General features: G+C 41.7%; 1 protein-coding gene across 2 annotated transcripts in view; it reads right to left on the minus strand.

The window, feature by feature from the left end:
* Window positions 1-17,120, minus strand: part of KRAS (KRAS proto-oncogene, GTPase) — a 42,486-nt gene that overhangs the window by 10,274 nt on the left and 15,092 nt on the right. The window contains exons 4-5 of one of the 2 annotated variants that reach the window (XM_034782829.1): window positions 9,429-9,588; window positions 332-447 (exon numbers count right to left, since the gene is read on the minus strand). In XM_034782829.1, the coding sequence (XP_034638720.1) occupies window positions 332-447; window positions 9,429-9,588 (276 nt within the window). The remainder of the gene's footprint in view (window positions 1-331; window positions 448-9,428; window positions 9,589-17,120) is intronic. The other variant, XM_034782820.1, reaches the window with a different exon arrangement.

Here is a 17,120-nt window from a genome sequence, read left to right on the forward strand (position 1 = left end):
ACAACTGAAGCACAGAGATTAAGTAGCTTGCCCAAGGTCACTCAGAGTATGGATCTCCTCCTATCCATTTGTCAAAAATCACAAAACAGGACAGACTAATAGCTGCTAAGTTATTGTTTAAAAAATACTCTATTGCTAGGAAACCAAAGCTCAAAACTAAATGTTAATAAAGGAAAATAGAAGTTTGATTAATTTTGTACTTAATATTTTGAAATTATATAATTACTACTGAGAAGCCATAAGATATCTGATTTACGTGAAACTGATTATCAGTTTTTCTGCCCAAAATTAATTTGCAAAACTTACCCTATTACAAAACTTACCCTGTTACATTACAAGACATTTTTTAATTTTCACGCACCCTGGAGTCTTTTCTTCTTTGCTGATTTTTTTCACTCTGTACTGTCGAATCTCTCGCACCAATGTATAAAAAGCATCCTCCACTCTCTGCATTGTAAAACACAACTCCTTAAAATCTGCTTTATTGACAGAGATGATGTACTGGGACACCCATCACAGAAAAAACACTGAAAGTATGAGCTTTACTTGAGAAATGTAGGTATATGGAGCACAAGTAATTCTAAGGGCTGTGTTCATATTGAGTCTGCAGACAGAAAGCAAGAGCCTGCCTATCAGAGGAAAGGAGGAGCACCATGTCTATACTGTCACAGATAGATTCCGTGGCTCCATGTTCTTTAATTGATGCTCTCTACTGAAGTTATCCCTGTCTTGTTTTAAAGGTTAGTTTTAAGACTTATTTCTGTACCCAATTTTGCTAGGGAAAACATTTGTCATTTATGCATTTTTAAAAACATCTTGAGAGAGAGGTAAGTTTGGGCTTGATAACTTATCTTTGGTCAAGTGGGTGCGTAAGCTACTGTCTACTCTTCTTTAAAGCAGCAAGATTTGCCCTCATGTAGATCTCTACATGAGCGCTTTACATCAGGGAAGGTTATGCTACATATTTCAAGAACAGATACAAAGAAACATCTACTCATATGGGCAGTATTTAACTCAATGGTGTATTGTTCAATTTTTAAAGTGACCACAGGTTAGTTGTTATGGGGAGGGGTTTGGTGCGTTTTTTGTTTGTTTTTTAAAAATGGAACTCATTTGCCAGCCAAGGTACAAGTACTGTTAGCCCTAATTTTATCAGAAGAATATATTTGGATGAAATACATAGAGTCACCTCTTTAAAATAATGTGCCTTGAATTAAATGTTCGTTTCTAAAATAATGAGTCAACAATTTACACCACACCAGAAATAACATGCATATTATCGCTCGTAAGTTATTTCTCCAAAGTAGAGAAATAGTAAGTTTTGTTACAGATTGTAGGATGAAAAGTTCAGAAGTTACCACAAAAAGTGGCTTTAGTCTACACTGTCTGAGCCAGATCCAGGCAATTGCTATGGTACCTTTGCAACATGGTGGTGCAGAGACTGTAAAGCTGGCCACATCAGCCAGAAAAGGAATCCCCTATCATGAGGGCAATCTGAGTAGCACAGCCACAATAGACAACTCTATAGCACCCACCCACTCTCTCTCTCTCAGCTCTGTGTTTAGGACATTGTGAGAATATGCCATCTCTTCAGCAATAAAAGAAAAACTGGGAGAAAACCTGAGATAACTAACCAGTTGAAAGACAGAAAGGTGTGGAGGGATAGCTCAGTGGTTTGCGCATTGGCCTGCTGAACCCAGGGTTGGGAGTTCAATCCTTGAGGGGGCCACTTAGGGATCTGGGGCAAAATCAGTACTTGGTCCTGCTAGTGAAGGCAGGGGGCTGGACTCGATGACCTTCAAGGTCCCTTCCAGTTCTAGGAGATGGGATATCTCCATTAATTAATTAATCAACCAAAAATTGGCAAATGGCTATTTCAGAGAACTGCAGGTGATTGGCTCTGCCAAACTTAAAGGCCCACTGAAATCTACGGGACTGTTTTAAGTTGCATTGGAGCCCAAAATGTCTGGCCCCAGGACTGGGTAAACAAACAGGTAAGCCACCTTTTTGTTTACCCTCTCCTGGAGCCAACCTTTTTGGGTGAGCCTTTAAATTTGGCAGAGCCAATCAGCTGCAGCTCTACCTACCTCTCAGGTCCTGTGCTGAGCACAGCTCTTCCAGCTCCAAGGATTGGGGCCTCTGCTTTCCGTAAACAGATTTAACTTGAGTTGAGAAGAACACATTATACCGGTTTACCTCAACTTCAATCTACCTTGGCTAATGCACACAGTCTGCCCCAATAATTTTTATAATTATAGTTTTAAACCTTTATGTAAGAATTATTAAATTGTCTAAAAGCATATCTATGCACTGTGCAACTGAGATCAGCAGAGAATCCCAGGAAACAAAAATAAATCTAATATTTACTGATATTGCTATTAGCTCTACTTTGCTATATACGATGCCACAGGAGATCATATTTAAAATTAATCATTCAAAAGCCAGAGTTTGCTATCTGAAGGTTTCCCTGAACAGCAGCCATTTCTGAAGATGAAACACACTGTACTTTTGTTTGTTTGTTTATGGATAAATAAAATAAAATTAAGCTCAAGAAATAAAATCTACCCTCTTCAGAAGACGGGGAGCTTAAATTCATATCCACAAAATACTGATGGCCTGACGATTCTTATATTTAAAAATCTAGTAGTTTGTAGAAGAACATGTACAAAAAATGTAAGCCAAGTAAAGCTCATATTTTCATGTTTTCCTGGGAGGTGGGGGGGGATCTTATTCACACAGAGAATAAATAGTGATCAGCTGCAGCGTGCCAGAGCACATGCTGTGCAGAAATCAAGATACTTAGGGTTTACTGTTTTGCAGAAGAAATATGAAATTTGATTCTGTAGCTGTGATATCAGAAATAAGACAATGCGCCTTCATTTGACTTCATAATGCCAATGTCCCCATCACCAATAACAGGAGGTGTGATTTTGCGTTAGCGATGCAGAGAAACACACAGAGAGAAAAGAAGTTTCTACGACCACCACCAAGAACGTAACATTAGGACTCTAGTTAACAGGAGTCATACTAGAAAGAACATCTTTTAACAAGAGATATTTAACTAGTGTGACAATCTACACAAGGGACAATTTTTAAAAAGAGTCAGTCACCACAGTGATATGTTTAAAAAAGCAACTGTAATACTTTTTTAAAAACACTTTTGCATTACTGTTTCTCTTTTAGGCTCACTTCATAAAGTTAATAAATTGATGGTAATTCAAGGTCATAGTGGCCCCACCAGAAAGTAAAAAGAATAGCCCTTTTCAGTATGTCAACACTTTTCTTTAAGCAATTACAAAATTAAATATATCACATGCTCTTTAATGGAGAAGTTCATATGTCTGTAGGGTACTGGTCTACTTTAAACACATTAAAGGCCCATGACACACAAGACCTTGCAGCACAGTGTATTTGAGATGCTGTTGAAGACTCCTCGTACATAGCCAGATGGCTAATTTAAAATGTGACTATTTACAAAAATAAAAGGCTATTTGAACATAGGCCAGAATGCCTACAGTATATTCATATATTGTCCTTTTGCAAATAATACTTTAAAAGAACATCTAGTGCAGGGTGAATAAAAATCAGTTTAAAAAAAAAAAAAACCCAAAAATTGGATTTTTATTTAAACTGGATATTTTTAATTTAAAATAAATACAAGTTTATTTTAAAAAAATAGATTTAAAATTAAATTTGAAATTGACAACCTAGGTTAAGGCCTTCACTTAATAAAATCATTTAACTAAACAAAAAATATCAAGACAGTACACGTTTGCTGTCAAGTTTTAAAGAAAGTAAAACCAATGGATTGATGGAAGTCACTGGCTAAGCACTTGGAATCAGAGTTTGCTTAAGTCTAAGTTAGCTTCTGACAGCAGTAGACTCTTCTGTAGGTGCAGAGAGACTATTTTCCTCATGTGAGTTATTCAGTTCAATTACTAGTTCATTCAAAGTTAAAAACATCAACTGGGAGTTGAAAGAGCAACAAAGCTTGTTTTCCCTCTTCCAATGTATGAATAAAACAACATATGATAGGATGTGAGCACTACTAATTCTAAAATCTTGAAGGACATGTCTGAAAACAATCAGTTCAATTCATTAACTACATATAATACCTCCTTTGTTTAATAAATCAATTTTAAATGCAAAATACTTTAATAAGAAAAAGTTTATGTATCCAGCACATTTAAGGTAGTTTTATTTAATTATTTTTTTTAAATGTCCATCCAAGTAGATCTTGACACAAAACACAAGTAAAAAAATTAATCATTCACCATTTTCCAACATAATAAAAAATGTAAAAATTGAGAATTTGAGTGTCAGTTAAGCTATATAAATGCTTAAATAAATACATATTGATACAGTGTATCCTCCTGGATAACAAAAAGAAAAAATTTAGTGCAAAGGCTCTATGTAGTTGTATATCAACATGTTTTAATGGTTACCAATAGATGACCATGAACCTTTCTTTAGAAAAATAACCAGAGAGAACAAATGCAAATCAAGATTAAAAGAAACTATTTAATTGGTTTCCTGTTTGTGGATTTAAATCATGGTTAAAATTGGTGATTTGAATCACTAATTTAAATCACCCACCCTGCAAACTGAACACTCAGAATTAGTGAGTATTTTTGATCTTAATCTCTCTAGGCCACAGCTGCTCATCTGTAATATGGTAATAAATAATGCACCCTCATCTTACAGGTGTATTGTAAAATTCATAAATATTTGTGAAGCACTCAAATGGTATAGTGATGAGTGCCATAAGAAGCCCATGAGAAAATGAATAATTCTGTCTTCAGATGTGTACAGCAAATAAGGCCCAGGGCCACAAATTTAACAATGAAGATAAAACAAAATATTAAACAGCTACTCATTAAGTGATCACCATCCATCCTGTGCACTGAGTAAGGCATGGGGCCTTTGGGAAAAATATAATACATGATCATGTAATTAAAGATCGTCTCAAAATCCATATACACAAGGGGGACAAATTAAGGTCCTAACGTATGAATGTTTGCCTTTGCAACCTTAATCATGTTCTTTTAATAGTGTTTGGATGTTTTGTTTTGTGTGATTTCCAAGGTTATTTTAAAAAAGCAAACTGAAAAAAAAAAAAAATGGCACGTATACCCTGGCACCTATATGGGTCATAGGCAGAGTTGGAACCTTTAGATCCATCACACAGACCTCTGCCACTTAGCAATAGTACAATATCATCTTTGTGGACCAGCACTAGAGGGGAATGAGATACCCCTTTTGCCAGGGGATTTCACAGATATGTGCTGACAGCAAAGGAATGGCACGACTCAGGAATCTTAGGTGCCATTCCAGGAATATCACTGACACAAAGTATCAGAGGGGTAGCCGTGTTTGTTGCTTTTTACAGATTCACACTGAGGGTCCTGTGGCACCTTTGAGACTAACAGAAGTATTGGGAGCATAAGCTTTCGTGGGTAAGAACCTCACTTCTTCAGATGCAAGTCTGCATCTGAAGAAGTGAGGTTCTTACCCTCGAAAGCTTATGCTCCCAATACTTCTGTTAGTCTCAAAGGTGCCACAGGACCCTCTGTTGCTTTTTACTGACACAAAGGCCACCATCTCCCAAATTTCAAGTCCCTGCTCCAAAGCATGGGGGTTACAAATATATGCGCACTAGATTTTTTTTTTTTTTTTAAAAACATGAGCAAAACAATGTATTTTGCCCTAGCTTTATTCTCAGAAATGTCTGAACTACTTTGGCTGAAATTTCCCCCCAAAAAACACCAACCTGAGACAGACACCAGGCATGGAAAATTTTAACTGAATAGTTGAAGTTGGAAAAAATTACAAGCAACTGAAAACAGGGCCTTAAGGGAAGTGTGGGGCAACCTTAATAGGTCATGCTACCAGTCCCTCATAATAAAATATAATAGCTGCATACTATACATAGATAAGGTACCATTATTTTACATAGATCTTTGGCATGATACCTGCAAATGGCAGGCTGGTTCAAGTAACAATTTTTTATATTTAAGTTTTTTTATTTCTACAGCCCTAACCTGACAGTGAGGAGTGCACAAGTGGAGTCCTGTAAATGGAACACCACTTACTTCACTAGAACTCCCAGTTTGAGCTGGGGTTCACCTATGTGGGACTTATGTGTTCATACAACAGACAGTTAAAATAAAAAATAAAAAAAACAAGTAATTAGTCATTTATATCAACTCTTAAATAAAACGTTTTCAAAATCTGTCTAAATATGCATTCTCCACAATAAATCAAGCCTTTTGTGGCTAATGTTACAGTTCAAGGAATTCTCACCCACAGATACACCCTCACCCACACTCTCCTTTTAATCAAATACTATGATGGGAGTTGGAAAAGAAATTAAGTAACACAGAAGGAAAACGTACAACCCTAGGTTCAAACACATTTTGGGCTCAGTCCTGAAGTTACTCTTTGTGCATCTCCTATAAAAGGTAAAAAAGTACTTGCAATGGTTGCAAAATCTAGCCTTAAAAACAAAAATCATCCCTAGTTTAAAGAGGTGCAACTCCTTTTGATTTCACTAGGAGCTGCTTCCTCATATGCCAAGGCTGAATTGATTCTACGAGTTAAGTCAAACACACAGAAAACGAAATACAGAGGGCAAGATGTTATGTTATTTATGGATGTCAGACTTATTTGATGCAGAATGCCAATTTTTATTTTTTTATTTTTTATTTTTGGTCCATGAACAGGGATATAAATTATGGCGTCAATCCCACTGCAAAACTCCTGCTGATTTTAATGTGAAGTTGGCACAAAAATGGAGAATGTGACCTTTCTGGAGTAACTAAATCTTCAGTTTTTTGTTAAGTACCTTGTTGTCACATTCAATATCACTTTGAAAAAATATACACACCTTTATGACCATTCTTATTCCTGCTCATCCTTACCCTCCTTTCAAAAATCTCTCTGGCCTTCTCTATATAGTATATGTGCTGATTTAAACTAAACTAGCACCAAAAACTGAAGTGGAGAATTAATGCAACCCCCTAGTATAGACAATGTTATATCACCATAAAGGTTTATACCTGCAGCTGCAACAAAAACTGTGTATGGACAAGCCCTTTGTCTCTCCCCTCTCTGCTCCACTCTATATTTTTTCCCTTCAGAAACTCCCAGCTCCCCCAGGGCTTCACATTCAGCCTCTTCCCTCATTCTATCTGCTAAAATAGTCAGCAATTAAATAGTTAATGTTGAAGTGTCATCATTGACCTTTAGAGCAAATGCACCAATGAGATTAACAGAGGGGTGGGAAATTTCTACCTCATTGTTTCAGGCTTTCTGCAGCCTCCAAAACACATCACTGCATCACTTAGTCTGTTCATGTTTGAAAGGCAGTCTTTGCAACCACGAGGACTAAAAATCTCTCTTAAATGAAAGCTTAACTTCTACACAGTCTGAATATTTCATGTGGGCTAGATGTGGCCCACAGGCTATATATGTTTGACACCCCTCATTTAAAAAGAGTTATTTTGAGAGAGAATTTCTCTCTCTCTCTCACACACACACACACACACACACACACACACACTAAAACATTAAAGGTAGCATCTTGGTAAAATTAAAGACAATGTTCTTCATCCAATTCCCTTTTGACAACATTTTCTGTGTTTGAGACTACATCATTGTGGTTCCGTAAGAAGGTACTTAATCTATAATGATATTGTTGATTTACCAAAAATAAAAATAAAGATCTAATGATTCAATTCCTAGAAGGCAAGATTTTCAAGAGTGACTAGTTATTTTGGATCCTAAATTTCTGTGTTTCAATTTTAAGACACTTTTAAAGAGGCTTTATTTCCCCAAGGATGTATGCTCAGGGCCTCTTTAAAACATCTCACATGGATACTCAAAATTTAAGCACCCAAAAATTAGTAGTATCTGACCAAGATTTTCAAATGTGACAATGGAAAAGCAAAAAGAACAGGAGTACTTGTGGCACCTTAGAGACTAACAAATTTATTAGAGCATAATTTCATCTGTATTTAATCAGGCTAGTATACTGTCTTTTAAAATCTACATGAATGTTGGGCATAAACTCTTTAAAAGTCTCCTATTAAGAGGTAAAAAAAATCAAATATCAAATAGATTTGTGACAATTCTTAAACTGAATTGTAAGCAAAGATAAAACTGCACAGATTTTTGAATGGTGATTGAACAAGCAATTTTATATCAGGCAAGCATGAAAAGAAAAGCGGGTAAGCACAAAAAGAAATCAAAGGCTAGGTACGTTAATTATGTTTCTGTTTTGAAATGTATTCCTAAGAAGTAATTTCAAACTTGTTAGCAATGGGTTCTATAAAAGCTATCTTGGAAAAGGAAAGGGGAGGTAGATTTCTGTAACAAAGATCATTGTTTAAGAAAGTAAAACAAAAAATTACAACACTAAATGATAGTACAGAATTAATAGTCCACAGCAGTATTTGTTTGCTGTTTATTTCCTAATTTTTTCATTTTTGTCCTACCTAGTGTCTTGTTAATGAGACACACGCAGGACCTCCCAGACAGGAATATTGTAACTTCTATATTTATTCAGCCAGTTTGTATGCCACTTGGCTTACTTAAGACACTTCTTCTAGTTTACCCTCTAGTCCTAAAGTTTTATGACTTTGGAATCTTCCTTGACATAGGTTTATGCTCCAAATATTACTGCACATCCAAATTTAGAACTCCTGAATTTTCTTCTCAATGAATTTTACTCTCTATTTAGAAGTTGCATGAGTTAGTCCATTAGGTTAAAGATGGTCAGAAAACTGGGTAGTAGTGGCAAAATAGCATAATTTGATTAATCCGGACATTCTGTGGATGTGTAAAATACATAATTTATACCTGGATTTCTAAGGAGTTCTACCCACTGGTGTAGGGATGAATCCACCACCTGGGCAGTGTGCAACAACATTCCCCTTTGAGACAGCTCCTTTCCTTCAATAGCCCTATTCTGATTCTAAGCATAAATTACACTTTTTTGCTAGCCAAGAACAAGAGCTCAGAACTCCAGAACTCTGGTTAATTGTCTGACTGCTGAACACCTTCACTAAGAAAGTGATTCATGTCCTTCACACCGTCTTTTTTTTTTTTTTTTTTTTTTTTAAAGTGAAACACACTCTCAAACTATTAAAATCAAGTAAAACTTGAAGAAATATGCTATTGCTTAGTAGCTGAATGCAACAGAGGCCCGGGTCTCATTCCTTAAGTCTGAACTATTGAAATGCATCATTGATCAGTGAACGAGTACCAGTTGTCTGGGGGTCCACAGAATGACAAAACACCACAAATTTTCCTCTAGAGAAATATGCATTAACACCAAAATTTGGCAGTTGCTGGAGTTTTGAATGCTCTGGTACTTTCACGATTCAGTTCTTGAAATTCTGCTTGTGTGTCTTTGTTTTGAACTTTACCTGTCTTGTTTTTGCTGATGTTTCAATGAAAGGAATTCCATAACTTCGTGCTAAGTCCTGAGCTTGTTTTGTATCTACTGTTCTGGAAGGTAAGTCACATTTGTTTCCTACTAGCACCATGGGGACATCTTCAGAATCTTTAACTCTTTTTATTTGTTCCCTAAAATAAAATGGAAAGATTTCATTTCAATACTTTTAGTAGTGTTAATACAGTAGAATTTTAGGGGAGGAAACAAAATGCAGTTAGACATTTCTATTATTTCCAAATGGGTCAACACTACATCATAGTTTCCTTTTATTTGATGTGTACATTATTTGAAACTTTTCAATAACAGTTAAACTAGGAGATACTACTGCCTTTCCCCCCAGATTTAGCATTTCAACTAAAAAAAAAAAAAAAAAGAGCATAAATATTGGTCACATGGTTATTGATAGCGGTGGGACTCCAAGAGCTAAAATTACATGAGTCCTGATTCCATTTACACTACACCTGCTTTACTTTTATCCCCACTTTAGAGTCCTTTCACATTGCCAGAGCAACATAAATGGCCTCTGTGTGGATGAGAATCAGGCTCAGATAGTGTTCTTGTTTTATTCCCCAGGGACTTTGTCCCATTTAGCCAAAACTCCTACTCCTGTCTGGTGGAGTAGTGCAATAGCAAAGTCATAAAAGTCTATCTTAATTTTACAATATTTGAGCTCTCTACCTGAAGAGATTAACAAAACAGCAGAATAAAAACTCGATTATTTGGTAGGAAAAGATCTCCAAATATGCTGCAAGATCTTATTTACTAGGGTTCTTAACTGTAAATGAGGTGTGATGGCTTTTGTGAGCAATGGCAAAGTTTATGAGGAAACTGTCCCCTCCTTCCCACTCCTCTTCTTGGCCAGGCAACGTGAGCAAGTAATTTGTTTCCAAGGCTAGCATCAGAGGCACAGTTGATTTGCTCCTCTTCTAAGAGCTCGCCTACACTTGCGGTGGCATGTAGGGTACACGTAACTACACACTGCAGTGAAAAGCAGGCTGCGTCCATGCTGACGTTTAGATACATGTGGCAGTTAAAGGGTCTGGTGGGGAGAGGCACGGGGAGCCCTTCCCTACAGCCCTGGGCAAAGCGTCCACCCCACCCTCCCTGCCAGAGCCTTTCCCCATTGCCCAGGCAGAGCCTTTTCCCTCCACCCTGCAAGTGACACCCACCCACTCCCCTGCCAAAACTTTCCGTGCTGCCTCGCACCACACCACACCCACCAGAGCTAGGGTTACCATACGTCCGGATTTTCCCAGACATGTCCGGCTTTTTGGGCCTCAAATCCCCGTCCAGGAGGAAATCCCAAAAAGCCAGAAATGCCCGGGAAAATAGGGAGGGAGGGCCCGGCGGTGCTCAGCCGGGGGCCGGGGCCACTAGGGCCGGCGGTGCTCGGCCAGGGGCCGGCACCCCAGGGCCCAGGCCAAGCAGGAGACGCCCGGGGCCAGAGCCTCTTGGCCTGGGCCGGCCGCCGGAGGGAGCCGCTCGGCCCGGGGGGCCGGACTGGGCCATGCCGCGCCCTGCCCCAGCCCCAGCTTACCTGCTGCCTCCCTGTTTCAGGCTTCCCGCGAACATTTGATTCGCAGGAAGCAGGGGAGGGGGAGGAGCAGGGGGTGGAGCGTTCAGGGGAGGGGGCAGATTTGGGGCAGGGACTTTGGGGAAGGGGCAGGGGCAGGACTGGGGAAGGGGCAGAGTTGGGGCGGGGCCAGGGCCCCGTGGAGTGTCCTCCTTTTTTTAAATTAAAATATGGTAACCCTACCAGAGCCTCTCTCTACAGTGCCACCCCCTCGCTGAGCCTTTTCTGACGCCCCGGCGCAGCGCAGCATTCACCACCACCAGAATCTTTCCCCGCTGCCTAAGCCTTTCACTGTGGCAGGAAAAGGCTCCAGCAGCAGGACACTACACTAACAATAGCAGTGCAGACATGTGACGCATTGCTTGGGCACATAGAGAACCGTACAGGGTACAGACCCTAATGTTCTGGCATGTGTGTATTCCACTCGTCTAAGCAATGCCCCACCATCTATACTGCTATTTATACCTGTACTAGCTGTTCATGCAGTCTGTACTCTACATACCGCCATAAGTGTAGACACAACATTAGTGTCTCAATTTACTGTCTTCCCACATTTAGAAAACATGCAAGGTTCTCAAGAATTGTTTATGATCAATGTTTTATTGTACAGCATTTTTGCTGATTGATTATACTGCCTGACATCCTTTTGCACATACTATCTCAGCTTTTTTAACCAATAAAATACTATTAAAAACCCACAATAGCTGGCATGTATTAAAATCAATACTGCTGACATCTATGCTAGGGGGCGATTTTAAGATCTCTCTCTTTAAATCACTGATTTACTTTTCTCTGAGACTTTCTTTAGTAAGGGGATCCCTCTTTCAAATACTAGTTAGAATGCATCTTTCAAATACTGGATTAAAACTATTTGGCAAGACAATGATGTTGCTGAAAGAATCTCCACAGATAATGCCAATCACTAATTTAATTTGTTTCCCACCCAGACAGTCTGGAAGTTTACTCCTTAATTAACATAGCTATGGTTTCTTATCTTTCCAGGTATTTAGTTCTGTGAACCTTCAATCTCAGATCACAAGCTCATTCACTGATGTGTGAACAGAAGAATTCAACCCTTAATGTTCTGCGGGGAGAGGTTGTATAACAAGAAGCCTTCTTACATAATTACAGTTGTGCTCTCTGCATTATCTCTGTAAGAAGGGTTTAAAAGCCATACCATATAACTCAAAATACGGAAAGCTATGTTCCTTTTACTGTTAAAGCAAGAATAAAAATAAGTTTGCTATAACCACACAGGAAGTCCTCTGGACTGGTGGTTGAAGCATGAAGGGATACATGAATCTTTAGCGCATCTAGCAGGTAAATATGTTACAACAACAGCTACAACAGTGCCATGCGAACGCCTGTTCTTGTTCACAATGTCACCTGAAAGTGAGAAGCAGGCAGCATTATCTCCTGCAAATTGTAACCAGCCTTGTTTGTCTGAGTGATTGGCTGAACAAAAAGTAGGATTGAGTGGATTTGTAGGCTCTAAAGTTTTACATTGTTTTATTTTTGAATGCACTTTTTTTAAAAATAATTCTACATTTGTAAGTTCAACTTTCATGATAAAGAGATTGCACTACAGTATTTGTATGAGATGAATTTAAAATTTTTTTTGTTTTTTACAGTGCAAATATTTGTAATCAAAAATAAATATAAAGTAAGCACTGTACACTTTGTATTCTCTGTTGTAACAGAAATTACTATATTTGAAAATGTAGTAAACATCCAAAAATATTTAAAATAAATGGTATTTTATTGTTAACAGCGCGATTAATCATGATTAAAAAAATCAATCATTTGACAGCCCTATATTTTTCTCATGTGCCTTGCCTCCCCTCTCCCCCAATGTGGGCTTGCTAGTTATACAAACCACAAGATTAGGTTGATTAATGCACTGTATGTGGGACTAAACGAATTCTTAAAATGAATCTAGTACAAGAGGTGAACTTAGAATGTCATGGCCGTGTTTCACATTGGGAGCACATTACTCTAGCGCTCTGGGATCCGCACTGGCTTCCAATATGTTCCTAGGTTGAATTCCAGGTGATGATAATTTATTAAGTCACAAAAGGTTTGAGACTTAAGTTTCCTCTAAGCTGCGTGGCCGCGCAGCTGCCTATTAAGCTCCACACAGGGGCTCCGGGCCATGGCGGGGAGAGGCGCCCCTCCCCCAACCCCAACACAGACCTGCCCTGGACTTGCAGAGGGAAAGGTGCCCCTCCCCTGGCTCCAACTCAGCCCTGGCACGGATCTGCCATTCCCAGGGGAAAAGCGCCCCTCTCCCCCAGGTGCTGCTGCAGGGGGAGAGAGACTGGGGGGGGGGGCCCCCCCCCCCCCTGTAACCCCCGGGCAGCCTGCACCCCTGACCTCGCGGCGCGGGGCCCGCCCCCGCCCCGCTGTCCCCCCCTGGCACCCCCCCCCCCCCCCCACACACACACAAACACACCGCAACCCTCTGCCCCAGCCCTGAGCCCCTCATCCTCGGCCCCACTTCGGAGCCCTCACCTCCTTTCCCCCTGCACCCCAATCCTCTGCCCCAGCCTGAGCCCTCCCCCCCCACACACACACTCCAAACCTCTCGGTCCCACCCCCACCACATGAATTTTGTTATATGCACCAATATGGAGGTGATCACCTCCATAGCGGTACACATAAAATTCATTCCGTACATGCGTAGGAAAAATTAAAGGGAACACTGGTTGAGACTGCCACTCTCTGATGCCAAATTCCCAAAGTTAAGATCAATGGAAGATGGAGGCAAGAGAGCTGAAGATCCTCACTATAAATAGGAGGGAGCGCCTCACCGGGTATTCTCTGGAAGTGGTCCTGAATTTGGAAGTGTGCTCCGCTCCCCCTTCCCTTGGTCCAAAGTCCAAATCTGTTAATCTTTTTCTTCAGGGTACAGACCAATAGTTACCCTAATTTGTGTTTATTTTAATTATCCTTATATTAGCAGTATGGATCTTTGTTTGTGTCACTATTGGAAAAGTTGTTCTTTATATTTTGTAATATATTTATGACATGGGCAATTTTTTAAAGGTTTTTAATACATAAATAGCCACTATAATCAGGAAAGTCAGAATACATATCATATTAAGTCATAATAGATAACTAGGGCCAAGGTTTTCAAAGTATACATAAAATTTGGTGTCTGATTTGAAAAACCTAAACAGACCCCCAGGCTCCATCCATACATCCTGCTATACCAGGTGTGGGCAAACTATGGCCCACAGGCCACAGCCAGCCCGCGGGACCGTCCTGCCCAGCCCCAGAGCTCCTGGCCCAGGAGGCTAGCCCCCGGTCTTCCCGCACTGTCCCCCCTCCCTCACAGCCTCAGCTCGCTCACTCTGCCGCTTGCACAATGCTCTTGGCAGCGGGACTGTGAGCTCCGGGGGCAGCGCAGCTGCAGAGCCAGGCCTGACCGGTCTCTGTGCTGCGTGACGGCGGCGCGGCCCAGCTCCAGCTGGGCGGCGCAGCTGTAGCGCCACCAGCCACTGGTGCTCCAGGCAGCGCGGGAAGGGGGCACGGAACAGGGTGGGTTGGATAGAGGGAAGGGGAGTTCAGGAGGGTGGTCAGGGGGCAGGGGTGTGGATAGGGTTGGGGGGGAACAGGGGGTTGAATGGGGACAGGGATCCGGGGGGGGGGGCGGGGCAGGCAGTCAGGAAGGGGGAGGGTTGGATGGGGTGGCAGGGGGCAATCAGGGGACAGGGAGAAGGCGCAGTTGGATGGGGCGGCAGGGGGCAATCAGGGGACAGGGAGAAGGCGCAGTTGGATGGGGCAAGGGTTTCGGGGGGGGGGGGCTGTCAGGAATGAGAGGAAGGGTTGGATGGGGCAGCGGGGGTCCGGGAGCAGTCAGGGGACAGGGAGCGGGGTGTGTGTGGATGGGGCAGGGGTACCGGGAGAGCCGTCAGGGAATGGGGGGAGGGGGTAGAGATAGGAGGTGGGGGCCAGGCCATGACTCCCTCCCCTAACCGGCCCTCCATACAATTTCCAAAACCCAATGTGGCCCTCAGGCCAAAAAGTTTGCCCGCTCCTGTGCTATATAGTGACAGATAAGGGCCCCATGGAGATGGGTTTTTTGGTTCACACCATGGATCGCCATATCTTTTCATACTTCACACACAGAGCACAACTACTCTACTTTAATTCCAAGAGTGCCTGCTATAGCCTCAGAATGGGCAGGATTTGCCCGAGAGATACAAATCACCTCCATTCACCTCAATAGGATGTTAACGTTGAAATCTCCTCATTTCCATATTTATTTTACATTTTATTTACCTTTCAAAATTGCCCAACTTCTTGACCTTCCAGCAGGCTTCAGCCATCTCCCTTCTACCTACTCAAAACCCTGTGTAATGCTCCAAGCGTAAGTGGCAAATTGGAAATATTCTGGCTAAGTAACTAAAGGATTGATTAGTATACATTTAATGGCCTATTAACTGCAATAGCAGCTTTGAAACCCTGCTTATCATATTTACTCCGGGTGGAATTCTGCACCACTGTTAGGGTGACCAGACGTCCCGATATTTACTTGTTTGTCCCGCATCCCGACCGATGTTCGGTCGGGACGCGAATTGTCCCGATATTTTGCTCTCAGGCGCACAGGCGGAAGGGCTCACGCTCCCGCACCCCGACTCCGCCCCTTCCCTCCCCCATTGGATCCCTCCCCAAATTCCCGCCCTTGCCCCGCCCCCTCACTGCCCCATTGGATCCCTCCCCTGGCCCCGCCTCTTCCCCAAGCACTCCACATTCCTCTCCTCCCTCCCACCATCCCAGACTTACGCTAATCAGCTGTATGGCAGTGCAAGTGCTGGAGGGAGGGGGAAGAAGCAGGAGGTGGAGCGGAGGCGAACTGGTGTGGGGGGAGAGGGTCGTGGAGCTGCCGGTGGGTGCTCAGCCCCCACCAATTTTTCCGATGCTCCGGCGGCTCTGGGTTCTTTTGCTTTTGTTTATTTTTTTCCCTCCGCTGCTGGCTCGTTTTTGTTTTTTGTTTTTTTTGCTCTGCCCGCACCCCGCATCCCGATATTTCACGTTTCTCATCTGGTCACCCTAACCACTGTACATGTGCAGAACTCATGTATGGCGCAGAATTTTTTTTTAAACCGCACAGAAAATACATTCTGCCCCAGAAGTGCTGCAGTTCTGCCTTTTGCCCACCAGAGGCCACTGTGGAGCCAGAAGAGCCAGGAGCATGAACACAACTGGCTGTTCTGGCACCACAGCGACCTCTGGTGGGAAAAAGATAGAACTGCAGCACTTCTCAGGCAGAAAATATTTCTGTGGGGAAAAAATTTCAGAATTCCCCCAGGAGTAGAAGTTTATCACGGCATCCTGCCCACGGAGCGGTTAGGACAGAGAGTGGAACACATGAGGCTGCTGGGGCACAAGCTCAGAAGCTAGTGGAGTGACAGCACTGAGGGGGTTGAATGGGAGTGGGGGTGCAAGACCACATGGAGATGGGGAGGGGGCTGCAGAGACCTGGGGGTGGGCAGGTGCAGGGACAGATGTGCCTGATTGAATGGGAAAGACTTTGGATCAGCCAGGGTCTGCATGGGGGAGGCTCCCCAACTCCCTAACAACCCCTCCCCTAAAAAAAACCAACTTGTTCTATACTTCTCCCACCCGCACCCAACAACCCTCCATGTTCACTCCAGGCTCCTTCCCTCTCCCTCAGTTACTCCGTTACCCTTGACTCCCCCAAGACTTTACACTGCTTCTGAAGGGTGTGGGAAATACGTTTCTGTATTATAGTTTAAATGAATTACTCAAAGTTCTGTTTCAATATGCCTAGTCAGGAATCTATTTGTCAAAAAAAATAATAATAATAAATAATAATAATACCAGAATCTTTTTTTTGTCTGTATTGTTACAGACATACTTGATGACGGGTATTTTGAAGTAAATTACCAAAATAACTGAAACTGGCATGATTATATTATGTTATTTTGACAAATAAAATATACAGAATTTTTAATGTTTTGGTGCAGAATTCCCCAGGAGTAATATATTATTATTCCACAACTAACTAAACTGTAGGAAACAAACCCATCTTTTGGTATGAGGGAGTGCAAGCAAGCTTCTTTC

This window comes from Trachemys scripta, chromosome 1, assembly GCF_013100865.1.
Source record: "Trachemys scripta elegans isolate TJP31775 chromosome 1, CAS_Tse_1.0, whole genome shotgun sequence".
Lineage (NCBI taxonomy): Eukaryota > Metazoa > Chordata > Testudines > Emydidae > Trachemys > Trachemys scripta.